This window comes from Monodon monoceros, unplaced genomic scaffold (genome assembly GCF_005190385.1).
Source record: "Monodon monoceros isolate NGI ecotype Baffin Bay Population unplaced genomic scaffold, NGI_Narwhal_1 Super_Scaffold_9, whole genome shotgun sequence".
In the NCBI taxonomy this organism is placed as follows: domain Eukaryota; kingdom Metazoa; phylum Chordata; class Mammalia; order Artiodactyla; family Monodontidae; genus Monodon; species Monodon monoceros.
This window is the reverse complement of record NW_021703786.1, coordinates 11,977,395-11,999,509: the sequence shown is the minus strand read 5'-3', so window position 1 is coordinate 11,999,509 and position 22,115 is coordinate 11,977,395. Positions and strand designations below refer to the sequence as shown.

The window sequence follows — 22,115 nt, the reverse complement described above, 5'->3', positions numbered from 1 at the left end:
GTCCCTTGTTAGAAGAGAGACGGAAAGAACAGCCTAGCCTCGATGTAGCCAAGCTGTGGCGTATAGACCAGGAAACCAGGTAGCTCGGGGTGGTGATGGAGAGGAGTCTGGGGGAGGCGTCATGGGTGGCAAACTTCTCATCCAGATCCAGCGTGAGAGGGAAGCTTCGATGCTCTCTTCTGCTTCCCCAGGTGACTCCCACTCCGCTCACTGGGGGTGACACAGCCCGACAGTGACTGCCCTGACCTTGGGCAGTCCAGTATTTTGGGGTTCTGGTCCCTGCTGTGCTGCATGACTTTGGGCAAGTGACCTGCCCTCTCTGAGCCTCTCTCTGAAGCAGAGGAGGTGGCTCCCCTCCCCCCCACACCTTGGAGTGGCTGGGAGGGTAAGGAAGAGTGGCTGCCCCCCTTTATCCCCTGCATCCCTGCCCCCTGACTCACCAGGGGGATGGGGTGAGTGGTGACAGCATCTCACCTGCCCCATCACTGTCACCCCCAGCTCTGAGGCACCTGAGGTGAGAGTGAGGGACCCAGGCCTCTGGCTGCCCCCTGTGGGAGCCGTTGGAATGTATTGCCTGGCTGGCCCCCTTCACCCACCCTCTCAACCCCGCTTCACCCCAGATCTTTGATTTTGATTCCTTCCGCCCCCGTTCTGAGTGTCTGTCCTTCACCCTGCCCTCCCTTCCCCAGGGTTTCCCACCACAGGGTCTGGAAGTGTGTGTGACGCCCACTGCGCTGTGATCAGAAGTCAGATTAAAAATCAGGGAGTGTGTTCCCTCGTTTCTGTACCAAGGTGTTGGCTCAGTTCCTGCCGTGGGAAGGAAGGGACTCCCTGCAGGGTTTCTGCCTGCTGAGCTCTGGAGGGACAGGCAGTCTGGGCGATGAGGTGGCCTGAGTCCTAAAGCCCAGGCCCACCAGGAGAATGAAGGGAAAGGGAGAGAGCTGGGGACTCATCTCCTCTCCACCTACCCCGCCAGGTGATCAAAACCATTCAGAAGAGAAGCATAACATCTCCCTCTGCCACTTTCTTGGGAAGACTTTCAGAAGTGGACTCAATCCCAGGTTCTGCCTTTGTGTCTTCCTCCCACTCATGGCCGAGGCTCTGCAGCCACCCCGGCCCACACCCATCATAACTCCAGGCGTGTCGATGTTAAGGAATGCTCTCAGCCATCCCTCTTGACTCAGTGATCTCAGTTCCCAGCCCCCCAGAGCAAAGTTTTGAAGTCCTGCAGGAGCCTGTGTGGGGCGACCTTGTCCCTGTCCGTGATGCTCATGCAGCAGCCTCTTCCAGGAGAGAAGGGCTGTCTGGCAAGGTTGGCTGGGGCTGCAGAGGGGAAACCTCTCTCACCCCAGCTCCCTCCCCCTCTTCCCCTCCAGCGGGGAAATGCTGCCACACCTTCCTGCACCGTGGTAGAGTGAAGGACTCAAGAGCTGGGGGCTCAGGGACAGACCCACTCACGTTTAATAACTTATAAGAGCTGTGGAAATGGGCATGACCGGAGGACAGAGCACAGGAATTTGGGGAGCTGTTCTGGGAGACAGTAGCCCTACCACCCTGGAATTGGACTGGGACTCATGGGTTGCCCTCCTGCTCAACCGACCAGATGGAGTCTCTGTTTGTCTTCTAAACTCTCCTGGCCAAGGCCCTGTATTGAGGTGAGGGACCTTCCTTTCTGTTCCTGCAGTTGGGAGTGCAACGAATACACGGGCATCTTTTCACTTCCCTCCTCCCCTATACCCACAGGCTCGGGGAGGAGAAGCGCCTTCTCACACCCAAGACTCCTCCTCAGGTGAGGCGGGGGCTTGATCAAGCTGCTGAGGCCCCTGGCCCTCCAAAGGCGGGGAGCTGCTCTCCAATGGTGCAGCTGGCCCTTTCCTCTCCTCTCCCTCCTCCTTCTGCCCCACCGAGGCTCCATCCCCCAGGGCTGCCTTCCCTCCATTGCTGCCCAGCACTGCTCTCACCAGCCTGCCCCTGGGGGGTGCCTTGGCTGGACCCAGGTGGAGGTAGGTCAACGGCTTGGGGATTCGTGAAGGCTGCTTCTCAGGCCTGTGGTCTCTCCGGGGCCGAATCCTGTGCCTGAGCTTCAGCTTGTAGATGGATGGGACTCTCCGGGGCTTCCGGAGTGTTCTCTTGCCCTTGCCTGGACATGCCTTGGCTTTATCAGAACTGGGGGCGGAGGGCGAAGGTGTGGAGGACTCTGGGGTGGCAGACACAGCAGGGGCTGAGCAGTCCTGCCCCCTTTGAGCTGGGACCTTCGTTGTCCTGGCACCCTTGGCACTTGGGCTTGCTTTTGTCCTCAGCCCACTCTCTTCGGCTCCCAGTTTCCCTTTTGGGCTTCCTGGGCCTGCACTTACAGCCGGCTTAGGGCAGCCTGTAGGGGCTGCCTTCCAGGCTCCCAGGTCCACCTTAAGGAGGGGTGGGGGGCCCTGAGCCAGTTCTTGGATGACTTTGTCATAAGGACCCCCAGGCTCAGGCCACCGCCCACCCAGACTGGGCACGTAGACTCCACTTCGAGGAACGACTCCAGACGCTGCGCCCTGGGGGCAGACAGCGGCCACCTCTAGCAGCTTCATGCTGGCCAAAAGCTGCTCCCCAAGGCTGTGGTGGATGGCTTGCTCCTTGATCCCACCCGAGGGCAGGGGAGTGTACCTCCCCTCCTGGTGCTGTGGGCCCAGGCCCCAGGGCTCTCCGGCCTCTGCTGTCACCTGGACATCCAGCTTCTGGTCCTCTTGCCTCTCTTCCACAGAGCAGTCCCCATGTCTGGACCCAGACAGGTCCCCAGTGACGGCCCTTAATGGAATGGGCCCTCTCCCCAGTTCTGTCCTGGGACCTCCACTTGCAGTCCCTGGAAAGCTTCTTCCCAGAGTCGGGGGGCAAGCTGGGGGCAACCGGACCAGGATCTTGATGGGTCCTTTAACAGGGGATGGAGAATGGACAGATACTGTCTCCCTAAGCTGGGAGGAGGCACCCTCGGCCTCATCCCCGGGTGGTGGCCTGGGGCCCACAGACTTGGCTGGGCTGGAGGAACAAGGCAGGGGAGATGCTCCTCCTGCTGGTGTCTCTGTGGTAGTGGCCTCAGGGGCTTGGAGTCCCTGGGGGATGGGGGTCCTGGCAGGAGTTCCCCAGCTGTCTGTCTCCTCATGAACCCAAGATGTGGGAGTCCTTCTTCTGGGGAGTTCAGGGGGGTATCTGTCCTCCCTCTTCCCTGAGGAGGTGCACTGTGTGCCTCGGCCCCTCGGAGTAGGTGAGGATTGGGGGCTCGGTGGGCTGTCCCCATCTGGCAGCTGCCTCCAAGACGGAGCGAGTGACTTCTCCTGGCACCTGAAAGGGAGAATCATAGGTTATCGGCAGGGTTATCTGATCCAGTCCCCTGGCTCCCAGTCCCCTGGCTCTGCGAAGGGATGGCCCTTCCCCAGCCAGAACTCCCAGGGGGTCAGACTTCATGTTGAATGAAGCAGACGCTCCCTCTCCCCCGTGCCTGCCAGAGACTCTTCCTTACAGCAGATACTGTTTAAGTCTGTTCTCCCCCATTCCCTGTGTAGCAGATAGAAAGCAGCCTGGTCTGGACCCCAGGTTGCTTCGGATCCCACAACTACAGGTCACCAGTCTTGGGTGGGGAGGGTCTTAGTTTCTGCTCTACCATGAAATGGCAGAGGGACCGTGGGTAAGTCTGTTCCCTTTATGGGCCTCAGCCTTCTCATCTGTGAAATGGGAGGGTGTATGAAGTTAACTAGATGATCCTAAATGTACTGGGTGTTTTTTGGTTCTGAACACCTGAGGTCTTGCTGGGATAGGGGCACTGCTGGGAGACCTGCTCCCCTTATCTTGGGGTGGGGTGGCCTCTGAGAATGTAGACTCCAAAGCAGGAAGAGGCCCTGCCCTGTCCCTCCCCAGTACCTCGGGAATGGTGCTGTCTCTCTGAGGATCCCTGCCCCTGCTCTCCGTTCACGGTGGGGTGTAGGGGAGGAGGCGGCAGGGGGCCTCTGCTTTCGACCTGAAGAGGTGTATGTCTTCCAGTCCACGGAGGGCAGGGGGCTCTGGGAGCGGCTGATGGTCATTGTAGCCTGGGGCTGTGAGGGCCCATCGTCCACCCTCACTTCATGCTGCACCAGTGGGACAGGGGGCTTCAGGAAGCTGCCGGTCTTGTGTGCTACCAACACAGCCCCCCAGAGACAGGAGAGGAGGAAAGGGTTAAACTCCTGCTGATGGGGTCCACCGTTCCCTCCCCCAGCTGTCCCACACCCTGAATCCCGCATTAGAGACAGTGGGACCTACTGTGACAGTGACAGCACCAGAATTTCCTCAAGGGAGGGGTTTAGGGGATGAAATCTGGTCAGAGGGCCTGGCTGGGGGACTTGTTTAAAGCTGCAAGTCCACATCTTTAACTTAGATTCCATGCTTATTTGGGGTAGCTTGAGGTGCTGATGGACATTACGGGAAGACTAAAGACCCTTCCAAATCATGCTTGGTGCCTCCATCAGAGCCAGACCTAAGCCCTGCCCACATGCCCGCATGACCAAATGCTGATTCTCTGTGTATTTGGCGCCACCTTGTGGCTCAAGTTGGTACTGCACCGTGGCTGGCCCGCTTTCCGCCTAGAACTGAGAGGCCACCCACACCTGTCTGTACCTTCTACAGTATCTTCCTTCCTCCACCCCCTGCACACCTCTTGCCCCTGGAGATCAGGCCTACCTCCCGCGTCTGCTTCCGGCCTCCCGACCTGGAGTCATAGGGAAGGGACTCTCAGGGGACTTACAGAGGGATGTGCACCGGCAGGGGTCATGTTTGTCCAGATAGTGACCGAGTGTGTCCCAGCCGCCCCCCACACGCACCATCACGTGGTTCCGGAGGATCTGCAGGGGGCAAGGGTGAGGTGGAGGGCAAGGTGAGAGAGTCCCCTCTCCATGGACCAGCCTGCAGGCCTTCAGCCCTTGCTCCCATCCACGTACACATCACACATGTGTAGTTGGGAGCGTGCCTGTGTTGCAGCCTGAGTCCCCTCCAGGACTGGCATCAGATAGCACATGCTGTCAAGGGTGGAGGCCAAGCTGACAAACAGCAAGTTGCCCCACGGCGAGACCAGGGATCTCCCAAGCACGACCTCCCGACTCCCTCCTCTCCCTTCGCTGGGGAGCGGTTGATGCCTGTGCACGTTTGTATCAGAAACGGGGGGGCGCTGGCTTTGCTCTCGTGGTGTGTGTATTAAAGGACCCGCAGGAGTCCTGGCCCGACTCCACTCCAGGTCACGTAGCCTCTCCAGGCGTCCACTTCCTTAGTGGAAACGGGGCGCCACAATCCATCCTCACAGAGCTCTTGGCTCAGGCTCTGGGTGAGGGCCCAGGGAGCTGGCTCTGCCTCCAGGTGTGGCCCGACCCAAGGAGAAGAAGGCTTAGCTGTGCCCCTGAGCCGCTGGCCACACCCCCAGGTGCAGACTGTTTCTGGCCAGGTGGCCAGGCATGGGGCGGGGTGGAGGGGGTGGGGAGTGGGGAGTAGTGGGAGGCACAGTTCAGACTTGTACTGCCACTCAGAAGGCACCAAGCTGGGCATGTGAGCCGCGGACCGCGGGGTTGATGTGGCTGGGCCCTGCAGGGAACACAAACTGGGCGGGGGGGTGGGGGGGACGGGGTCTCAGGCTCCTTGCTGTGACCAAGCCTGTGGGTGGAAAAGTGGGAGTACGCTTCATCCTCACTTCTGGCTGGGGAGACCCCCTTCTGAACTAAGGTGGAGGCAGATGGGCGGGGTTCTGGTTCTGGCTGCCTTCATGGACGGAGGGGACATGCTTGCCAACTTTGTCAGGAATCTTCTGGAATTCTCCAAGGGAGAGAAGGAAAGCCCCAAGGCCTGATAACTGGGGATGAATGGTGATTTCCTGTCCTTGCCTTCAGGCCTGGGCAAAGTCCCACGGAAGGAAACCTGATTCTGCCGACCCCAGAGAGGGCCCTCCACCCCCGACCAGGGACTTACCCGGATGAAGATGAGGGTGTTGGAGTCTCCCACGCGGTACTTCCCCTCGGACACCTTGACCATGGAGAACTGAACCGGGCACGTGCAGCGGCTCACCAGGCTCTGAACCTGCGGGCAGTGGGCAATGGGTTCAGCCCTCCCCTCTGCCCAGGTAGCCAAGCTCCCCCTGCACGCTGGGTCAAGCCCAACGGGCGGCCTGCCTGCCCCCCAGACCCAAGGCTTCTGCCAAGTCAGGGCTGGGGGCTGAGAAGCAAGTAGAGGAGGCTTTTAATGGCTCAACGAGAACAAGACCTTGAGTGGTCACCTACGGCCCAGCACCCTCGTGAGTCAGCTAACAGAGGCCGTGGAGTGTGATGGTTAAGGTAGACCTTGGAACCTGACAGGTTTGGGTGGGAATCCTGCCTCCACCGCACTATAGGCCTTGGGCAAGGTAAGAAACCTCCCTGAGCTCGATTCCTTGGTGGTAGAAGTGATTCCTAGTCACAGTCAGAGCTAACTCCCAGGACAGGACCCTCTGTGCCAGAAACTGGCTGAGCGCTTCACGTGCGCTGGCTCATCTAACAGCCACCGCGGTCGTGGAAGGTAGGCACGGTTACATCCCCACAGTACAGATAAGGGAGCTGAGGCACAGAGAGGGCAAATAATTTGCCCAGTCACACGGCTGCAAAGCAGTGGAACTAAGACTTAAACCAAGCAGTCAGAAAAGGTTTGCGTTCTTAACAACCGTCCCACGGGGTTTAAACGAGAGAGGCGTAGGGTGCTGGATTCATAAAGAAAACGATGAGCATCGAGGCTCCAAGTGGACACGACTTACTTAACCACGCGGTGAGAGAGTGTCGAGGAGGGGACTGGGGCTGAAGAAGGGGGTGGCTCAGAGGGGCCGGATACGGAGGGGGAGAGGGAGGCGGGGCGAAGGAAGGCGGGGCCGAGGGCGTGTCCGGAGCCCTCACCAATTGGTCCAGGTTGCGGAAGTGGCAGGGCGGGCGCGTGGGGGGCTCCGGCGGCGGCGGGGGGTCGGGCGGGGTCAGGGCCAGCTCCAGCCGCAGTTCCTGGTCGATCTCCTCCTCCAGCCGCACCAGGCTGGGCGCCGCGACGCCGAAGCGCCGGGCCCGGCGGCCCAGCTCCAGCAGGCACAGCACCACGTTCTTCACGTTCTTGCGCAGCACCAGGTCATCCGTCTCGAACATCAGCACCTCTGGCCGGGGCGGGAGAGGGGAGAGGAGGGTAGGCAGCCTGAGATCCCTGCTGACCTGCCCGGAGCAAGCAAGCGGAACAGGTGGGATAGCCCTGGGGCCATCCTGGACCAGGGCGCGGACGCAGGCATGGGGGATGGGGGTTTGCGTCTCAGGTTCTTGGCAGCAAGCCAGCCCCTAGGAGGGTCTGGACAGAATTGCTCAGGTACTGAGTGCAAGACGAGGTGGCTGCCTTATGGCGGGGCGGGGTGGGGGGGAGAAGAGGGGACACAGCCAAGCGAAGGAGCCTAACTCCTCCAGCCCTTCTCCCCGCTCTGTTTGCCAGGATGGGTCCAGGAGCAAGAAGCTTCCCATCCGCGCCTCTCACCTCCAGTAACCACCAGGCACCCCAGACTCAACTCCCAGCCCACACATAACCAGGCTGGGGTGAGTACAGGCTCTGGAGCCTGACTGCCAGCTTTGGAACCCTGACGCTCCCACCCACCGGATGTATGACCTTGGGCTAGTCCCAGCTTCAGTCTCCTCTTCTGTAAAACGGGGAAGTAGTCTGTTTCATGGGGTTGTTGTAGGGATAGTTATGTGTTTGCAGGCAATGTCTGGCACATGGTAAGTGCCCGCTAAAACACTGGCCTTTATCAACCCTCCAGTCCTGTTCTGTATTGTGTTGCCACCGACTGGCCGGTAGGCCAGGCCTGACCCCCCTCCCTCTGCCACACCCCCACTGCCTTTGGTCTGAAGGATGGTGTGGCACCCAGCTTCATCCCCGCTGCTGGGTCCAAGGCCAAGGAGATGAGGGAGCCTGATATCAGTCCTAGAGTCTTGGAAGCCCCAAACATGGCTGGCCCCTCCCTAACATCCACTTGCCTCCTCCCCTGTCCCCTCCCCACCCCACTGTAGCCCAAACACACACCTTCTTTGTGCCCCCCTGCCTAGAACTCCCTGTCCACCAAACTTCTTTTTATTCTCCAAGACTCAGCTCAAATCTCCATCCACTATATGGTCTTTCCAGGCCCATCAGGTGGCTGTTTCCGCCTCTGTCTCCCCAGCACAGATGCCTCTACTTGAGCTTCTACCACGCTGGGCTATAATTTATGCATCTTCTCAGCTGTCTCCCTTCCTGGGCCACAAACTTCTTGGCACTGGTTCTCAGCCCTCTTAGCGCTCGGTGCCCAGCACGACGTGCTACCCAAAGGAAATAGGTGCTCGAATCATCCAATCAACACATTTATTTATTGGGGATTTCCTATGAGATTGGGAAACGGAGGCATGAAAAGGAATGAGCTGGCCCAAGGCAAATCTGGAAGGAGGACTGTGGCTCCTGACCCCTGATGCAGCCTGAGCCTCAGAGAGGAGATTGACGCCTGACAAGATAAGGGTCTGGGGAGGGGGGGGCCAGGGTGCTTACCTTGGATACCCATCTCCTTGCGGCACCATTGGATGAAGTTGGAGATGTTGTCCCGGGCCTGGAAGGTGCCTGGCTGGGCGGCCCCATTGCAGGAAACCCCGGCCCGGGGCAGGGGAATGCTTTGGGCTCGGGCAGGTGCCTCAGCCAGGAAGGCCAGGGCGGCCTCAGTGACGGCGTTGGCATGCTGGCACAGCACCAGGCCTGTCTCCAGTGCCTGCAGGAAGTTAGCTGCGTCAATGTCCAGCCCGTAGAGATCCCGAAGCCACTCGGCCAGGTCCTCCTTCATGGCTTCCAGGTACTGCTCGCTGGACTTAAAGGGCCGGATGCTGCTCACCGGAGGCCTCGGGGTCCCAGGCCTCCTCCTGCCAACCGCAGGCTGGGACATGGCTGGACCACCAGCCGGGGAAGGGGCAGTTGCCTCCTCTCTCCCACAGCTGTGTCTTCACTCCTACCACCTGCTGGGTCTTGGCTGGTTCTCCCTGACTCAGGGGTTCCCCTTGTCCTCTGAGAGCCCAGGACGGCTCTGCTACTTGCCGCTGGCTTCAGCCACTGTCACTGCCGCCACTGGGCTGGGCCAGGCCTGCCCCCTCCCCCTCCCCATTCCTCAGTCCCTGCCAGAACTTTCCTACTTGGTAGCCCTGCAGCGACCTCACACCCCAGCTGCCCAGTCTGCTCAGAGGTCGCCACCTCCCAGGACAGATGGAGGTGAGGACACTCCTTTCTCCCCCCAGGGCTGGACAGGCTGTGCTAGCTGCATCCCACCCACCACCGGCCAGCCTGGAGTCTGGCTGTCGGCCTCTCCACTCTGCTTTCCTCTCCTTGGAGACAGTGACTGCTACAAACACTCCTTGTTAACCCTTCCTGGCATTGCCCGCCCTGGAGCCTGGGGAGCAGAGGAAGGCTGGGGCTGGCTTCTCTCACTTGGTTGACACTGGTGGGGGCTTTTGGGAAATGAGGGCGAGAAGCAGGGCCAGGGGATGCCACGCCCCTTGGTGTTTAGTGAGCACCGTAGGATAGGGATGAAATGGATGCAGCGACAGAGTCCATACACATGAGTTTGGCCTTGGACCCTTTCCTGAAGCCCTCTGTGGCCTTCATATATTGCCTAGCCTCTCTGTGCCTTAGTTGCCTCAATTATAAAATGGGAATAATAATACCTACCTCTCCAGGGTGTTGTGAAGAATAGAGGAATCGCGAATGTGGGAAGTATCCGACTATTAAGACTGGGGGGGTCCCAGCTCTCACTGATTCTCCCAGCAGCCTTGTTTGTGCACCGCGCTCCCTAATTTCTCTGGAGAACCCCTCCCACTCTACCCACGTGCTTCCTCCAGAGTGGGCTGTCAATCATAGTACCTCACCCCATGGCCACAGCAATGCATTCATTCAACAAATATTTCCTGAGTACCTACTGTGTGCCACGCACTATATATATTATAGCCCTGAGGGTGTAGCTATAAATGAAGTCCCTGACCTCATGGAGGCTGCTTATATGTTGGTGGGTGTTGGATGACAGATAACAAACTTACAAGTCTATAGTAAGTCAGATGGTGATAAATACCAGGGAGAAAACTAAAGGACTAAAGGAGAAGGGGGGAGGTATTTTCTATAAGGGGGTCAGGAAAGGCCTCACTGATATGGTGATGATTGAGCAGGGACCTAAGAGAAGTGAGGAAGCATATCTTCGGGAAGGGTACTCGGGCAGAGGGAACAGCCAGTGCAAAAGCTCCAGGCTGGTGAATTTCCCAGAGGTCCAGTGGTTAGGACTCAGCGCTTTCACTGCCGTGGCCTGGGTTCAGTCCCTGGTTGGGGAAATAAAATCTCACAAGCCATGTGGCTCAGCCAAAAAAATAAAAAAAACTCTAGGCAGGGGGATGGTTAGCATATCCCAGGAATAGCAATGACAGGTAGACTCTGAGGAAGAGAGGAAATGGGGTCTCAGATTATGCAGGGCTTTTCTTTACCTTTTGGAAGGTAATTTTCTTTCAATTTCTTTCTTTCTTTCGTTCTTTCTTTCTGTCTATCTCTCTCCCCCTCTCTCTCTCTCTTTCTTTCTCTCTCTCTCTCCTGCCCTTCCTTCCTTCCTTCCTTCCTTCCTCCCTCCCTCCCTCCCTTCCACTGCATCGGGTCTTAGTTGCAGCATGTGGGGTCTTCGTTGTGGCATGAGAACTCTTAGTTGCGGCATGCATGTGGGATCTAGTTCCCTGACCTGAGCTAGAACCTGGGACCTCTGCATTGGGAGCACAGAGTCTTAACCACTGGACCACCAGGGAAGTCCCTCAATTACCTTTTAAAGGCATCAAGATGGTGATTGTTGTACCCATTTTATGGATGAGGAAACAAGAAAACTGAAGCTGGCAGGAGGCCTGAGTTCCTCAGTGTAATGAACCTCTCCATAGGGTTGCTTGAGTGTCCTGAAGACATGGCACCTGGCTTTCTCTAGAGTGAGAGAGCAAGACAGAAGCCACAGGGTCTTTTATTACCTAGCCTTGAAAGTCACACTCTGTCATTTCCACAATATCCTATCAATTACCCAGGTTGGCCTTATTTCATTTGGGAAGGGTCTACATAAGAGTGTGAATACCAGGAGACAAGGGTCATTGGGAGCCATTCTAGAGACTGGTTACCCCAATACAGAGGAGCTATTTCTTTTCCATTCTTGCTAATAAAATCCTATTTTCAGGTATTAGGTAGGGCTTTCTTGAAATTAGGGAAGATGAGCCCAGCCCCAGAGAGAGAACCTGACTTCCAATTGTCAAGTCTTCCAGCCATTCTGTGAGCTCTGTTTTTTTTTCTTTAAATTAGCCAGAGTAAACTTTTGAATTTTGCAATCAGGAACCAAGGTGGTTGGGACTTCCCTGGTGGTGCAGTGTTTAAGAATCTGCCTGCCAATGCAGGGGACACGGGTTTGAGCCCTGGCCCAGGACGATCCCACATGCCGCAGAGCAACTAAGCCCGTGTGCCACAGTTGCTGAGCCTGCACCCTAGAGCCCACGATCCACAACTACTGAGCCCACATGCCACAACTACTGACGCCCGCACGCCTAGAGCCCATGCTCCACAACAAGAGAAGCCACCGCAATGAGAAGCCCACGCACCGCAATGAAGAGTAACCCCCGCTCGCTGCAACTACAGAAAGCCCGTGCTCAGCAACGAAGACCCAACGCAACCAAAATAATTAATTAATTAATTTAAAAAAATAAGTAGGAGCCTGAACCAAGATGGCGGAGTAGAAGGATGTGCTCTCACTCCCTCTTGTGAGAACACCAGAATCACAACTAACTGCTGAACAATCGTTGACAGGAAGACACTGGAACTCACCAAAAACGTTACCCCACATCCAAAGACAAAGGAGAAGCCACAATGAGACGGTAGGAGGGGCACAATCACAGTAAAATCAAATCCCTTAAGTGCTGGGTGGGTGACTCACAAACTGGAGAACACTTATACCACACTAGTCCACCCACTGGAGTGAAGGTTCTGAGCCCCACGTCAGGCTTCCGAACCTGAGGGTCCGGCAACAGGAGGAGGAATTCCTTGAGAATCAGACTTTGAAGGCTAGTGGGATTTGAATGCAGGACCTGGACAGGACTGGGGGAAATAGAGACTCCACTCTTGGAGGGCACACACAAAGTAGTGTGCGCATCGGGACCCAAGGGAAGGAGCAGTGACCCCAGGGGAGACTGAACTAGACCTACCTGCTAGTGTTGGAGGGTCTCCTGCAGAGGTGGTGGGTGGCTGTGGCTCACCATGAGGACAAGGACACTGGCAGCAGAAGTTCTGGGAAGTACTCCTTAGCATGAGCCCTCCCGGAGTCTGCCATTAGCCCCACCAAAGAGCCTGCAGGCTCCAGTGTTGGGTCGCCTCAGGCCAAACAACCAACAGGGAGGGAACCCAGCCCCACCCGTTAGCAGTCAAGCGAATTAAAGTTCTACTGAGCTCTGCCCACCAGAGCAACAGCCAGCTCTACCCACCACCAGTCCCTCCCATCAGGAAACTTGCACAAGCCTCTTAGATAGCCTCATCCACCAGAGGGCAGATAGCAGAAGCAAGAAGAACTACAGTCCTGCAGCCCGTGGAACAAAAACCGCATTCACAGAAGGATAGACAAGATGAAAAGGCAGAGGGCTATGAACCAGATGAAGGAACAAGATAAAACCCCAGAAAAACAACTAAATGAAGTGGAGATAGACAACCTTCCAGAAAAAGAATTCAGAATAATGATAGTGAAGATGATCCAGGACCTCGAAAAAGAATGGAGGCAAAGGTCGAGAAGATGCAAGAAATGTTTAACAAAGACCTAGAGAAATTAAAGAACAAACAAACAGAGATGAACAATACAATAACTGAAATGAAAAATACACTAGAAGGAATCAATAGCAGAATAACTGAGGCAGAAGAACAGATAAGTGACCTGGAAGACAGAATGGTGGAGTTCACTGCTGCTGAACAGAATAAAGAAAAAAGAAGGAAAAGAAATGAAGACAGCCTAAAAGACCTCTGGGACAACATTAAACACAACAACACTCGAATTACACGCATCCCAGAAGGAGAAGAGAGAGAGAAAGCACCGAGAAAATATTTGAAGAGATTATAGTCGAAAACTTCCCTAACGTGGGAAAGGAAATAGCCACCCAAGTCCAGGAAGTGCAGAGAGTCCCATACAGGATAAACCCAAGGAGAAACATGCTGAGAAACATAATAATCAAATGGCAAAAATTAAAGACAAAGAAAAACTATTGAAAGCAGCAAGCGAAAAATGACAAATAACATACAAAGGAACTCCCATAAGGTTAACAGCTGATTTCTCAGCAGAAACTCTACAAACCAGAAGGGAGTGGCACGATATACTTAAAGTGATGAAAAGGAAGAACCTACAACCAAGATTACTCTACCCGGCAAGGATCTCATTCAGATTCGATGGAGAAATCAAAAGTTTTACAGACAAGCAAAAGCTAAGAGAATTCAGCACCACCAAACCAGCTCTACAACAAATGCTAAAGGAAGTTCTCTAAGTGGGAAACACAAGAGAAGAAAATGACCTACAAAAACAAACCCAAAACAATTAAGAAAATGGTCATAGGAACATACATATCTATAATTACCTTAAACGTGAATGGATTAAATGCTCCAACCAAAAGACACAGGCTTGCTGAATGGATACAAAAACAAGACCCATATATATGCTGTCTACAAGAGACCCACTTCAGACCTAGGGACACATACAGACTGAAAGTGAGGGGATGGAAAAAGATATTCCATGCAAACAGAAATCAAAAGAAAGCTGGAGTAGCAATACTCATATCAGATAAAATAGACTTTAAAATAAAGAATGTTACAAGAAACAAGGAAGGACACTACATAATGATCAAGGGATCAATCCAAGAAGAAGATATAACAACTATAAATATATATGCACCCAACATAGGAGCACCTCAATACATCAGGCAACTGCTAACAGCTATAAAAGAAGAAGTCAACAGGAACACAATAATAGTGGGGGACTTTAACACCTCACTTAACACCAATGCACAGGTCATCCAAAATGAATATAAATAAGGAAACAGAAGCTTTAAATGACACAATAGACCAGATAGAGTTAATTGATATTTATAGGACACTCCATCCAAAAACAGCAGATTACACTTTCTTCTCAAGTGCTCACGGAACATCCTCCAGGATAGATCACATCTTGGGTCACAAATCAAGCCTCAGTAAACTTAAGAAAATTGAAATCATATCAAGCATCTTTTCTGACCACAACGCTATGAGATTAGAAATGAATGACAGGGAAAAAAACGTAAAAAACACAAACACATTTGGAGGTTAAACAATACATTACTAAATAACCAAGAGATCACTGAAGAAATCAAAGAGGAAATCAAAAACTACCTAGAGACAAATGACAATGAAAACACGACGATCCAAAACCTATGGGATGCAGCAAAAGCAGTTCTAAGACGGAAGTTTATAGCAATACAATCGTACCTCAAGAAACAAGAAAAATCTCAAACAATCTAACCTTACACCTAAAGGAACTAGAGAAATAAGAACAAACAAAACCCAAAGTTAGCAGAAGGAAAGAAATCATAAAGATCAGAGCAGAAATAAATGAAATAGAAACAAAGAAAACAATAGCAAAGATCAATAAAACTAAAAGCTGGTTCTTTGAGAAGATAAACAAAATTGATAAACCATTAGCCAGACTCATCAAGAAAAAGAGGGAGAGGACTCAAGTCAATAAAATTAAAAATGAAAAAGGAGAAGTTACAACAGACACCGCAGAAATACAAAGCATCCTAAGAGACTACTACAAGAAACTCTATGCCAATAAAATGGACAACCTGGAAGAAACGGACAAATTCTTAGAAAGGTATAACCTTCCAAGACTGAACCGGGAAGAAATAGAAAATATGAACAGACCAATCACAAGTAGTGAAATTGAAACTGTGATTTAAAATCTTCCAAGAAACAAAAGTCCAGGACCAGATGGCTTCACAGGTGAATTCTATCAAACATTTAGAGAAGAGCTAACACCCATCCTTCTCAAACTCTTCCAAAAAATTACGGAGGAAGGAACACTCCCAAACTCATTCTAAGAGGCCATCATCACCCTGATACCAAAACCAGACAAAGATACTACAAAAAAAGAAAATTACAGACCAATATCAGTGATGAATATAGATGCAAAAATCCTTAACAAAACACTAGCAAACAGAATCCAGCAACACATTCAAAGGATCACACACCATGATCAAGTGGGATTTATCCCAGGGATGCAGGGATTCTTCAATATATGCAAATCAATCAATGTGATACACCATATTAACAAACTGAAGAAGAAAAACCATGTGATCATCTCAATAGATGCAGAAAAAGCTTTTTGACAAAATTCAACACGCATTTATGATAAAAACTCTCCAGAAAGTGGGCATAGGGGGAACCTACCTCAACATAATAAAGGCCATATACGACACACCCACAGCAAACATCATTCTCAATGGTGAAAAACTGAAAGCATTTCCTCTAAGATCAGGAACAAGACAAGGATGCCCACTCTCACCACTATTATTCAACATAGTATTGGAAGTCCTAGCCACGGCAATCAGAGAAGTAAAAGAAATAAAAGGAATACAAATCGGAAAAGAGGAAATAAAACTGTCACTGTTTGCAGATGACATGATACTATACATAGAGAATCCTAAACATGCCACCAGAAAACTACTAGAGCTAATCAATGAATTTGGTAAATTTGCAGGATACAAAATTAATGCACAGAAATCTCTTGCATTCCTATATTCTAATGATGAAAAATCTGAAAGAGAAATTAAAGAAACACTCCCACTTACCATTGCAACAAAAAGAATAAAACACCTAGGAAGAAACCTACCTAGGGAGACAAAAGACCTGTATGCAGAAAACTATAAGACACTCATGAAAGAAATTAAAGATGATACCAACAGATGGAGAGATATACCATGTTCTTGGATTGGAAGAATCAATATTGTAAAAATGACTATACTACCCACAGCCATCTACAGATTCAGTGCAATCCCTATCAAATTACCAAAGGCATTTTTTACAGAGCTAGAACAAAAAAATCTTAAAATTTGTATGGAGACACAAAAGACCCCGAATAGCCAAAGCAGTCTTGAGGGAAAAAAAGCAGAGCTGGAGGAATCAGACTCCCTGACTTCAGACTGTACTACAAAGCTACAGTAATCAAGACAATATGGTACTGGCACAAAAACAGAAACATAGATCAATGGAACAAGATAGAAAGCCCAGAGATAAGCCCACGCACCTATGGTCAGCTAATCTATGACAAAGCAGGCAAGGATATACAATGGAGAAAAGACAGTCTGTTCAATAAGTGGTGCTGGGAAAACTGGAGAGCTACATGTAAAAGAATGAAATTAGAACCCTCCCTAACACCATACACAAAAATAAACTCAAAATGGATTCGAGACCTAAATGTAAGACTGGACACTATGAAACTCTTAGAGGAAAACATAGGAAGAACACTCTTTGACATAAATCACAGCAAGATCTTTTTTGATCCACCTCCTAGAGTAATGGAAATAAAAACAAAAATAAACAAATGGGGGGCTTCCCTGGTGGCACAGTGGTTGAGAGTCTGCCTGCCGATGCAGGGGACACGGGTTTGTGCCCCGGTCCGGGAAGATCCCACATGGCCGCGGAGTGGCTAGACCTGTGAGCCACAGCCGCTGAGCCTGCGCGTCTGGAGCCTGTGCTCCACAACGGGAGATGCCACAGCAGTGAGAGGCCCGCGTACCACAAAAAAAAAAAAAAAAAGGGACCTAATGAAACTTCAAAGCTTTTGCACAGCAAAGGAAAACATAAGACAAAAAGACAACCCTCAGAATGGGAGAAAATATTTGCAAACGAATCAACGGACAAAGGATTAATCTCCAAAATATATAAACAGCTCATGCAGCTCAATATTAAAAAAACAAACAACCCAATCCAAAAATGGGCAGAAGACCTAAATAGACACTTCTCCAAAGAAGACATGCAGATGGCCAAGAAGCACATGAAAAGCTGCTCAACATCACTAATTATTAGAGAAATGCAAATCAAAACTACAATGAGGTATCACCTCACACCAGTTAGAATGGGCATCATCAGAAAATCTACAAACAATAAATGCTGGAGAGGGTGTGGAGAAAAGGGAACTCTCTTGCACTGCTGGTGGGAATGTAAATTGATACAGCCACTATGGAGAACAGTATGGAGGTTCCTTAAAAAACTAAAAATAGAATTACCATATGATCCAGCAATCCCACTACTGGGCATATACCCAGAGAAAACCATAATCCAAAAAGACACATGCACCCCAACGTTCATTGCAGCACTATTTACAATAGCCAGGTTGTGGAAGCAACCTAAATGCCCATCGACAGATGAATGGATAAAGCTGTGGTACATATATACAATGGAATATTACTCAACCATAAAAAGGAACGAAATTGGGTCATTTGTTGAGATGTGGATGGATCTAGAGACTGTCATACAGAGTGAAGTAAGTCAGAAAGAGAAAAACAAATATCGTATATTAACGCATATATGTGGAACCTAGAAAAATGGTACAGATGAACCGGTTTGCAGGGCAGAAATTGAGACACAGATGTAGAGAACAAACGTATGGACACCAAGGGGGGAAAGTGGCGGGGGCTGGGGGTGGTGGTGTGATGAATTGGGTGATTGGGTTTGACATGTATACACTGATGTGTATAAAATTGATGACTAATAAGAACCTGCTGTATAAAAAAATAAAATAAAATTCAAAAAAAAAAGTAATGTGCATGCTACCACATTATTTAAAAAAATACAAAAAAAAAAAAAAGAGCCAAGGTGGCTATAGGCTCTTTTAGTAAATGTAAGGAAAATGGGGTTTTGTGGGGGAGACAATTCTGCATGGGTCTTTCCTATTTTTGCATGTCTTGCAAGCAGAGGTACTGACTTTTCAAGGGTGTTTATATAGTGAACAACCTTGGAAGTAGAGATAGTGTCTTTTTCTGGAGCAAAGAAGAGGTTTGGTTACTGCCCAGCATGAAAGATTAGGGTTCCCTAAGCTCAGGGGTCCTCTTATAATGCAAATGACTGCATATGCAGGTATTCCCTGGCACCCATCCCTATAGCACCCATGGGACAGTGGGCCAAGAGGAGATGACACAGGTATGCTGATGCTGCTGTGCCTTGAGTAATGAGGTCCTTTCTCTCCAACCCAGGAGTCTCGTGTTTTTTTGGCAGCACCCATGAAAGTACAGCAGGCTAACTTGCAAGTAGGGTAAAGTTTTAGACTCTTTACAGTTCTTGACAGTGTTGCCCCCATGAGATTCCTGGGGACTGGTCTGCCCACTTTGTTCTACCTCCCACCAAACTGGCTCCACCAAACTAGGAGATGCCTGAAGGAAGAGACCCCATCGCCCCGCTTCAGGCCTGGATGGAGGACCATATCATGTTCCCCTATCAGACTGGTATCTCCTTGACTCCAGCAACTGTATCCCATCAGACTGAGACTCTCCAGATCTGGGTTTGCATCCTCTGCCCCTCTCCATACCCCTGACTCTGCCAACACACCCCACTGTCAGGCCAGGAAAAGAAGGAGTCTCCCAAGCTTCTATGATTTTATTCCCTTCCCCAGCCCCAGCTCTCTCACACACATACAGAACATCCAGGAGCTACACCCAGCTCTTGCCCGAGTTCTGCTTCCTACAGGACTTCACACCATGTCCTCTGCTTCTCGGAGCTAAAGCAATGTGCTGGAAGTCGGTAGGCTGGGGAGCAAGGGTGAGGAAGGACAGGGATAGAACAGAAAGAGAAAATAGTGATGGAAATAAACATAATGCTTTAAGTGTTTTCTGTGGGCCAGGTAAAGTGTGGTACTGCACTGCCATCTCTGACTTACAGATAAAGAGACTGAGGGTCAGAAAGGTAATATGCTAATAGCTTTTATGTTTATGTGGTAAAGCTGGGATTTGATCCCAGTCTATTGGGGGCCAAAGTTGCTCTCTATCCCTTTAATACCTTCCCAAGAGAAAAGGTACTGTTTGGGGGTGCTTTTGGAAGCTCTAGAAAAGGCAACTATTCTGGGGTGGAACCCTATGGGCAGGTGGGGTTCTAGCTCCGCCCCCTCATAATCAACAGAGGCCCTAGAGACCAGACCAAGTTCTGTGGGAACTCCCTCTCATCCCAGTGCCTGAGCAAGGGAAGAGGGCAGCACAGCTTTGGGAAGAATGGATAAACATGGTGAGTGGGGCCGGAGGACAGGGGCTCTTGACTCCAGGGTGGACCAATCAACACATCACCATGGCAATCCCAGAGTAGAAGCCCAACCTTTTCTCAGTTACCCATCCATGTACAAGCCCTCTTCTCTCTCTTTCCTGAATATTCTTGACATCTGCTCTCTCATCTTCTTCACCTGCTGCTGTTCGGATCTTTTCTCTGGCCTGGACCACTGTAATGACTCCTAAGTAGGTCTCTCTCTGTCTCCTTCTGTCAGAGGGAACATCCTAAAGGATGGCTCTGAGTACATCCCTGTGTCAAAACGTTCAGTGGCTCCCCACTGCTGAAGGACAAAGTCCAAACTCCATAGTCTGGGCCCCCAAATCCCAACCTTCCTTTCCAATTCCTCATCCTCCCCAAATGTTCCCAGCACCCTTTTCTGGCTGTGCACTACGTCTGGCCTTTCACAACCAGAAGGCTCCTTCATGTGTTTTCCTAAATAAAAGTACAGTGGACCTTGGGAATTCCCTGGTGGTCCAGTGGTTAGGACTCTGGGCTTCCACTTCAGGGGGTACAGGTTCGATCCCTGGTTGGGGAACTAAGATCCCACATGCCACGTGGCGTGGCCAAAAAAAAAAGTACAGTGGATCTTGGTTCTCCACATTTAGCAATACCAAGAACTGGCAGAATGTTTGAAACAACTTTTCTTGAAAGGTTTCAAAAGTCTTGAAATTCAGAGGCCCCTCTGTTACCTACCACATCACCTGCCTGAGAGGGTCGGGAAGATGAAGGGGCGTGATGTATGAAGAGGTTAGCCCGGTGACTATGTGCAGTTGGTGCTCAAAACATGTGGGCTGGAACACTATATCATCATTCCGCTTTGTCTCCAACCTCTTTAATCATGATGGGCAGGGATCAATAGAAAAAATTCTAGACCTTTCCAGCGCAAACCCCAGGAACTGTGTCTTCCCTGCCCTCCTCCCCCTTTTTTTCATTACAAGTCTAGCTTCCCAGATCAAGCAGCCAGCAGGGCACATGGTGGGGCTGGGTCAGTGTTTGCTGAGTGAGTGGTGGACACCTACTGGCGGCGGCCGTGTTACTTTCACATCAGTCCAAGAACTTCCCGCCTGCCAGGACTGCCGCTTGGGGTTGTGGAGTTTGTGTCCTGAACACCAGCAAGGGGGACAGTTGTGGCTGAAATCCAGCTGGCGGTTTGGGTCAAGCCTAGAAGGAGGAATAGACGCCTTTTCCTAATTGGCTCCCCCCTAGGGCAGCCTTTTCCTAATCGGTCTGCCCATGGGGTGGGAGGGCAAGGAAACTTCTATTTAGTCCGCTCATAAGGGGCACTTTTCCTGTTTTGCTCATCAGAGGCGTCCATTTCTAACAGTGCAGAGGCGCTGTGTGCCCACCTGCCTGCCCACCCCGCCGCAGGTGTTGCTGGGCTTTCTTAAGGTATGGCCCACTTTGAAGACAGAAATCCTGTTCCATCCAGAAAACAAAATATAAACCACCTATTGAAATTCCAATCAGTGCACTTAATGTTTATTGACAGCCTGCACAGAGATCAGTCCCCACCCCGGAGCCAATTAGAAGGAAGGTGGTGATGAACCGCCATCTCCTCCGGGTTCGCAAGGCTCATTGCACCTGTTTGTTGATGGCTTCCCGCGGCCCCTGAGCCAGGCGCTTCAAACACACTCGATCTGATACCTGCCTTACAGTAATCCTTGGGATAGGCACTACTTTTTCCCATTTTACAGAGAGGGAAACGGAGGTGACAGAAGCGACGTGATTTGCCCCGAGTCTTCAGCTAGGAAGTGTGGGGACCCAGGAAACCAGGCCTCCCTTTGCCCAGGAAATCCTGCACACTCTATAACCCTCTCTTGGAATCCTGCTGGCTCCGGGCATCTCGTGCGCACCGTCGTTCGAACGCCTGCCTATTTTTTTTTTTTTTGGGGGGGGGGGGGGGGGGGGGGGCGGTCGGGCTGTGGGCAACAGTCAGGGTACCAGGGTACCCAGGCCCTTCACTGACCTCCTCTCCGCCCCCCGCCCCCGCAGGCGTGAAGACCCCCTTGTGGAAGAAGGAGCTGGAGCAGCCCGGGACCAGAGAGGCGGAGGCGGAGGCGGAGGCGGAGGCTGCGGAGGGGGCGCCGGAGGAGGACGAGGAGAGGCCGCTGGAAGAGCGCGCGGCCGAGGGCGAGGCGGAGGGCGGGGAGGCGGAGGGCGGCGAGGGCCGGGAGCGGGGCTCCGTGTCGTACAATCCGCTGAGCCAGGAGTCCAGCAGCCTGCAGGTGGCGCTGCTGCGGCGCGCGGACAGCAGCTTCTGGGGCTGGTTCGGCCCCTTAGCACTGCTCGGCGGCCTGGCCCCTCCCGCCAACAGGTGAGGGCGCGCCGCTCGGCGGGGGCGGGAGGTACTGGCGCCAGGGCCCCGGGCGGGAGCTGGCGGCGCGGTGCCCTGAGCGCCCCGGCCCCTGCCCGCAGGAAGCGGATCCCCCCGGAGGAGCCGTGCGTGCTGGAGGCGCGGCGGCGGCGGCTGCGCGGCGGGGCCTGCGCGCGCTGCGAGATCCTTTTCTGCAAGAAGTGCAGGAACCTGCACAGCCCGCAGAGCTACGTGGCGCACTGCCTTCTGGAGCACCCGGATCTGCGGGAGGCGCGGGCTTCTGGAGGCGCGGGGGCTGCCGTGGGCCATTGAGCGCCCCCCAATCCCCGGTCTCTGTGGCCCTCCATCCTCGCCTGACTCCAAATTCCCCGCCACCCTCTCCTCCACCTCCGACGCGGAGCGCTCTCCAGTACGTACCTGAGAGCCGCCT

The 22,115-nt window shown here is 52.3% G+C and overlaps 2 protein-coding genes across 2 annotated transcripts; one reads left to right on the top strand and one right to left on the bottom strand.

The window, feature by feature from the left end:
- Positions 1-1,766: 1,766 nt before the first annotated feature.
- GAS2L2 (growth arrest specific 2 like 2) lies at positions 1,767-8,947 on the bottom strand. Its single transcript, XM_029213242.1, has 6 exons — positions 8,563-8,947; positions 6,915-7,159; positions 5,965-6,072; positions 4,757-4,853; positions 3,898-4,150; positions 1,767-3,321 (listed from the first exon to the last, which is right to left on the bottom strand). Exons 1-6 carry the CDS (start codon positions 8,945-8,947, stop codon positions 1,767-1,769), a joined length of 2,643 nt encoding a protein of 880 aa, XP_029069075.1.
- CUNH17orf50 (chromosome unknown C17orf50 homolog) lies at positions 8,946-22,054 on the top strand. The gene is made up of 5 exons (XM_029211627.1): positions 8,946-9,267; positions 18,956-19,017; positions 20,677-20,760; positions 21,279-21,685; positions 21,787-22,054. Exons 1-5 carry the CDS (start codon positions 8,946-8,948, stop codon positions 21,995-21,997), a joined length of 1,086 nt encoding a protein of 361 aa, XP_029067460.1. The 3' UTR covers positions 21,998-22,054.
- Positions 22,055-22,115: the final 61 nt, after the last annotated feature.

Excerpts from the sequence above, each read along its gene's own strand:
- CUNH17orf50 (XM_029211627.1), top strand. The coding sequence starts at position 8,946 with ATGGCTGGACCACCAGCCGGGGAAGGGGCAGTTGCCTCCTCTCTCCCA. Across the intron at positions 20,761-21,278 it reads TGTTGCTGGGCTTTCTTAAG|GGGGCGGTCGGGCTGTGGGC; the intron begins GTATGGCCCACT and ends GGGGGGGGGGGG. Across the intron at positions 21,686-21,786 it reads CTGGCCCCTCCCGCCAACAG|GAAGCGGATCCCCCCGGAGG; the intron begins GTGAGGGCGCGC and ends CCCTGCCCGCAG.
- GAS2L2 (XM_029213242.1), bottom strand. The coding sequence starts at position 8,947 with ATGTCCCAGCCTGCGGTTGGCAGGAGGAGGCCTGGGACCCCGAGGCCT. Across the intron at positions 7,160-8,562 it reads CAAGGAGATGGGTATCCAAG|AGGTGCTGATGTTCGAGACG; the intron begins GTAAGCACCCTG and ends CGCCCCGGCCAG. Across the intron at positions 6,073-6,914 it reads TCCGCAACCTGGACCAATTG|GTTCAGAGCCTGGTGAGCCG; the intron begins GTGAGGGCTCCG and ends CACTGCCCGCAG.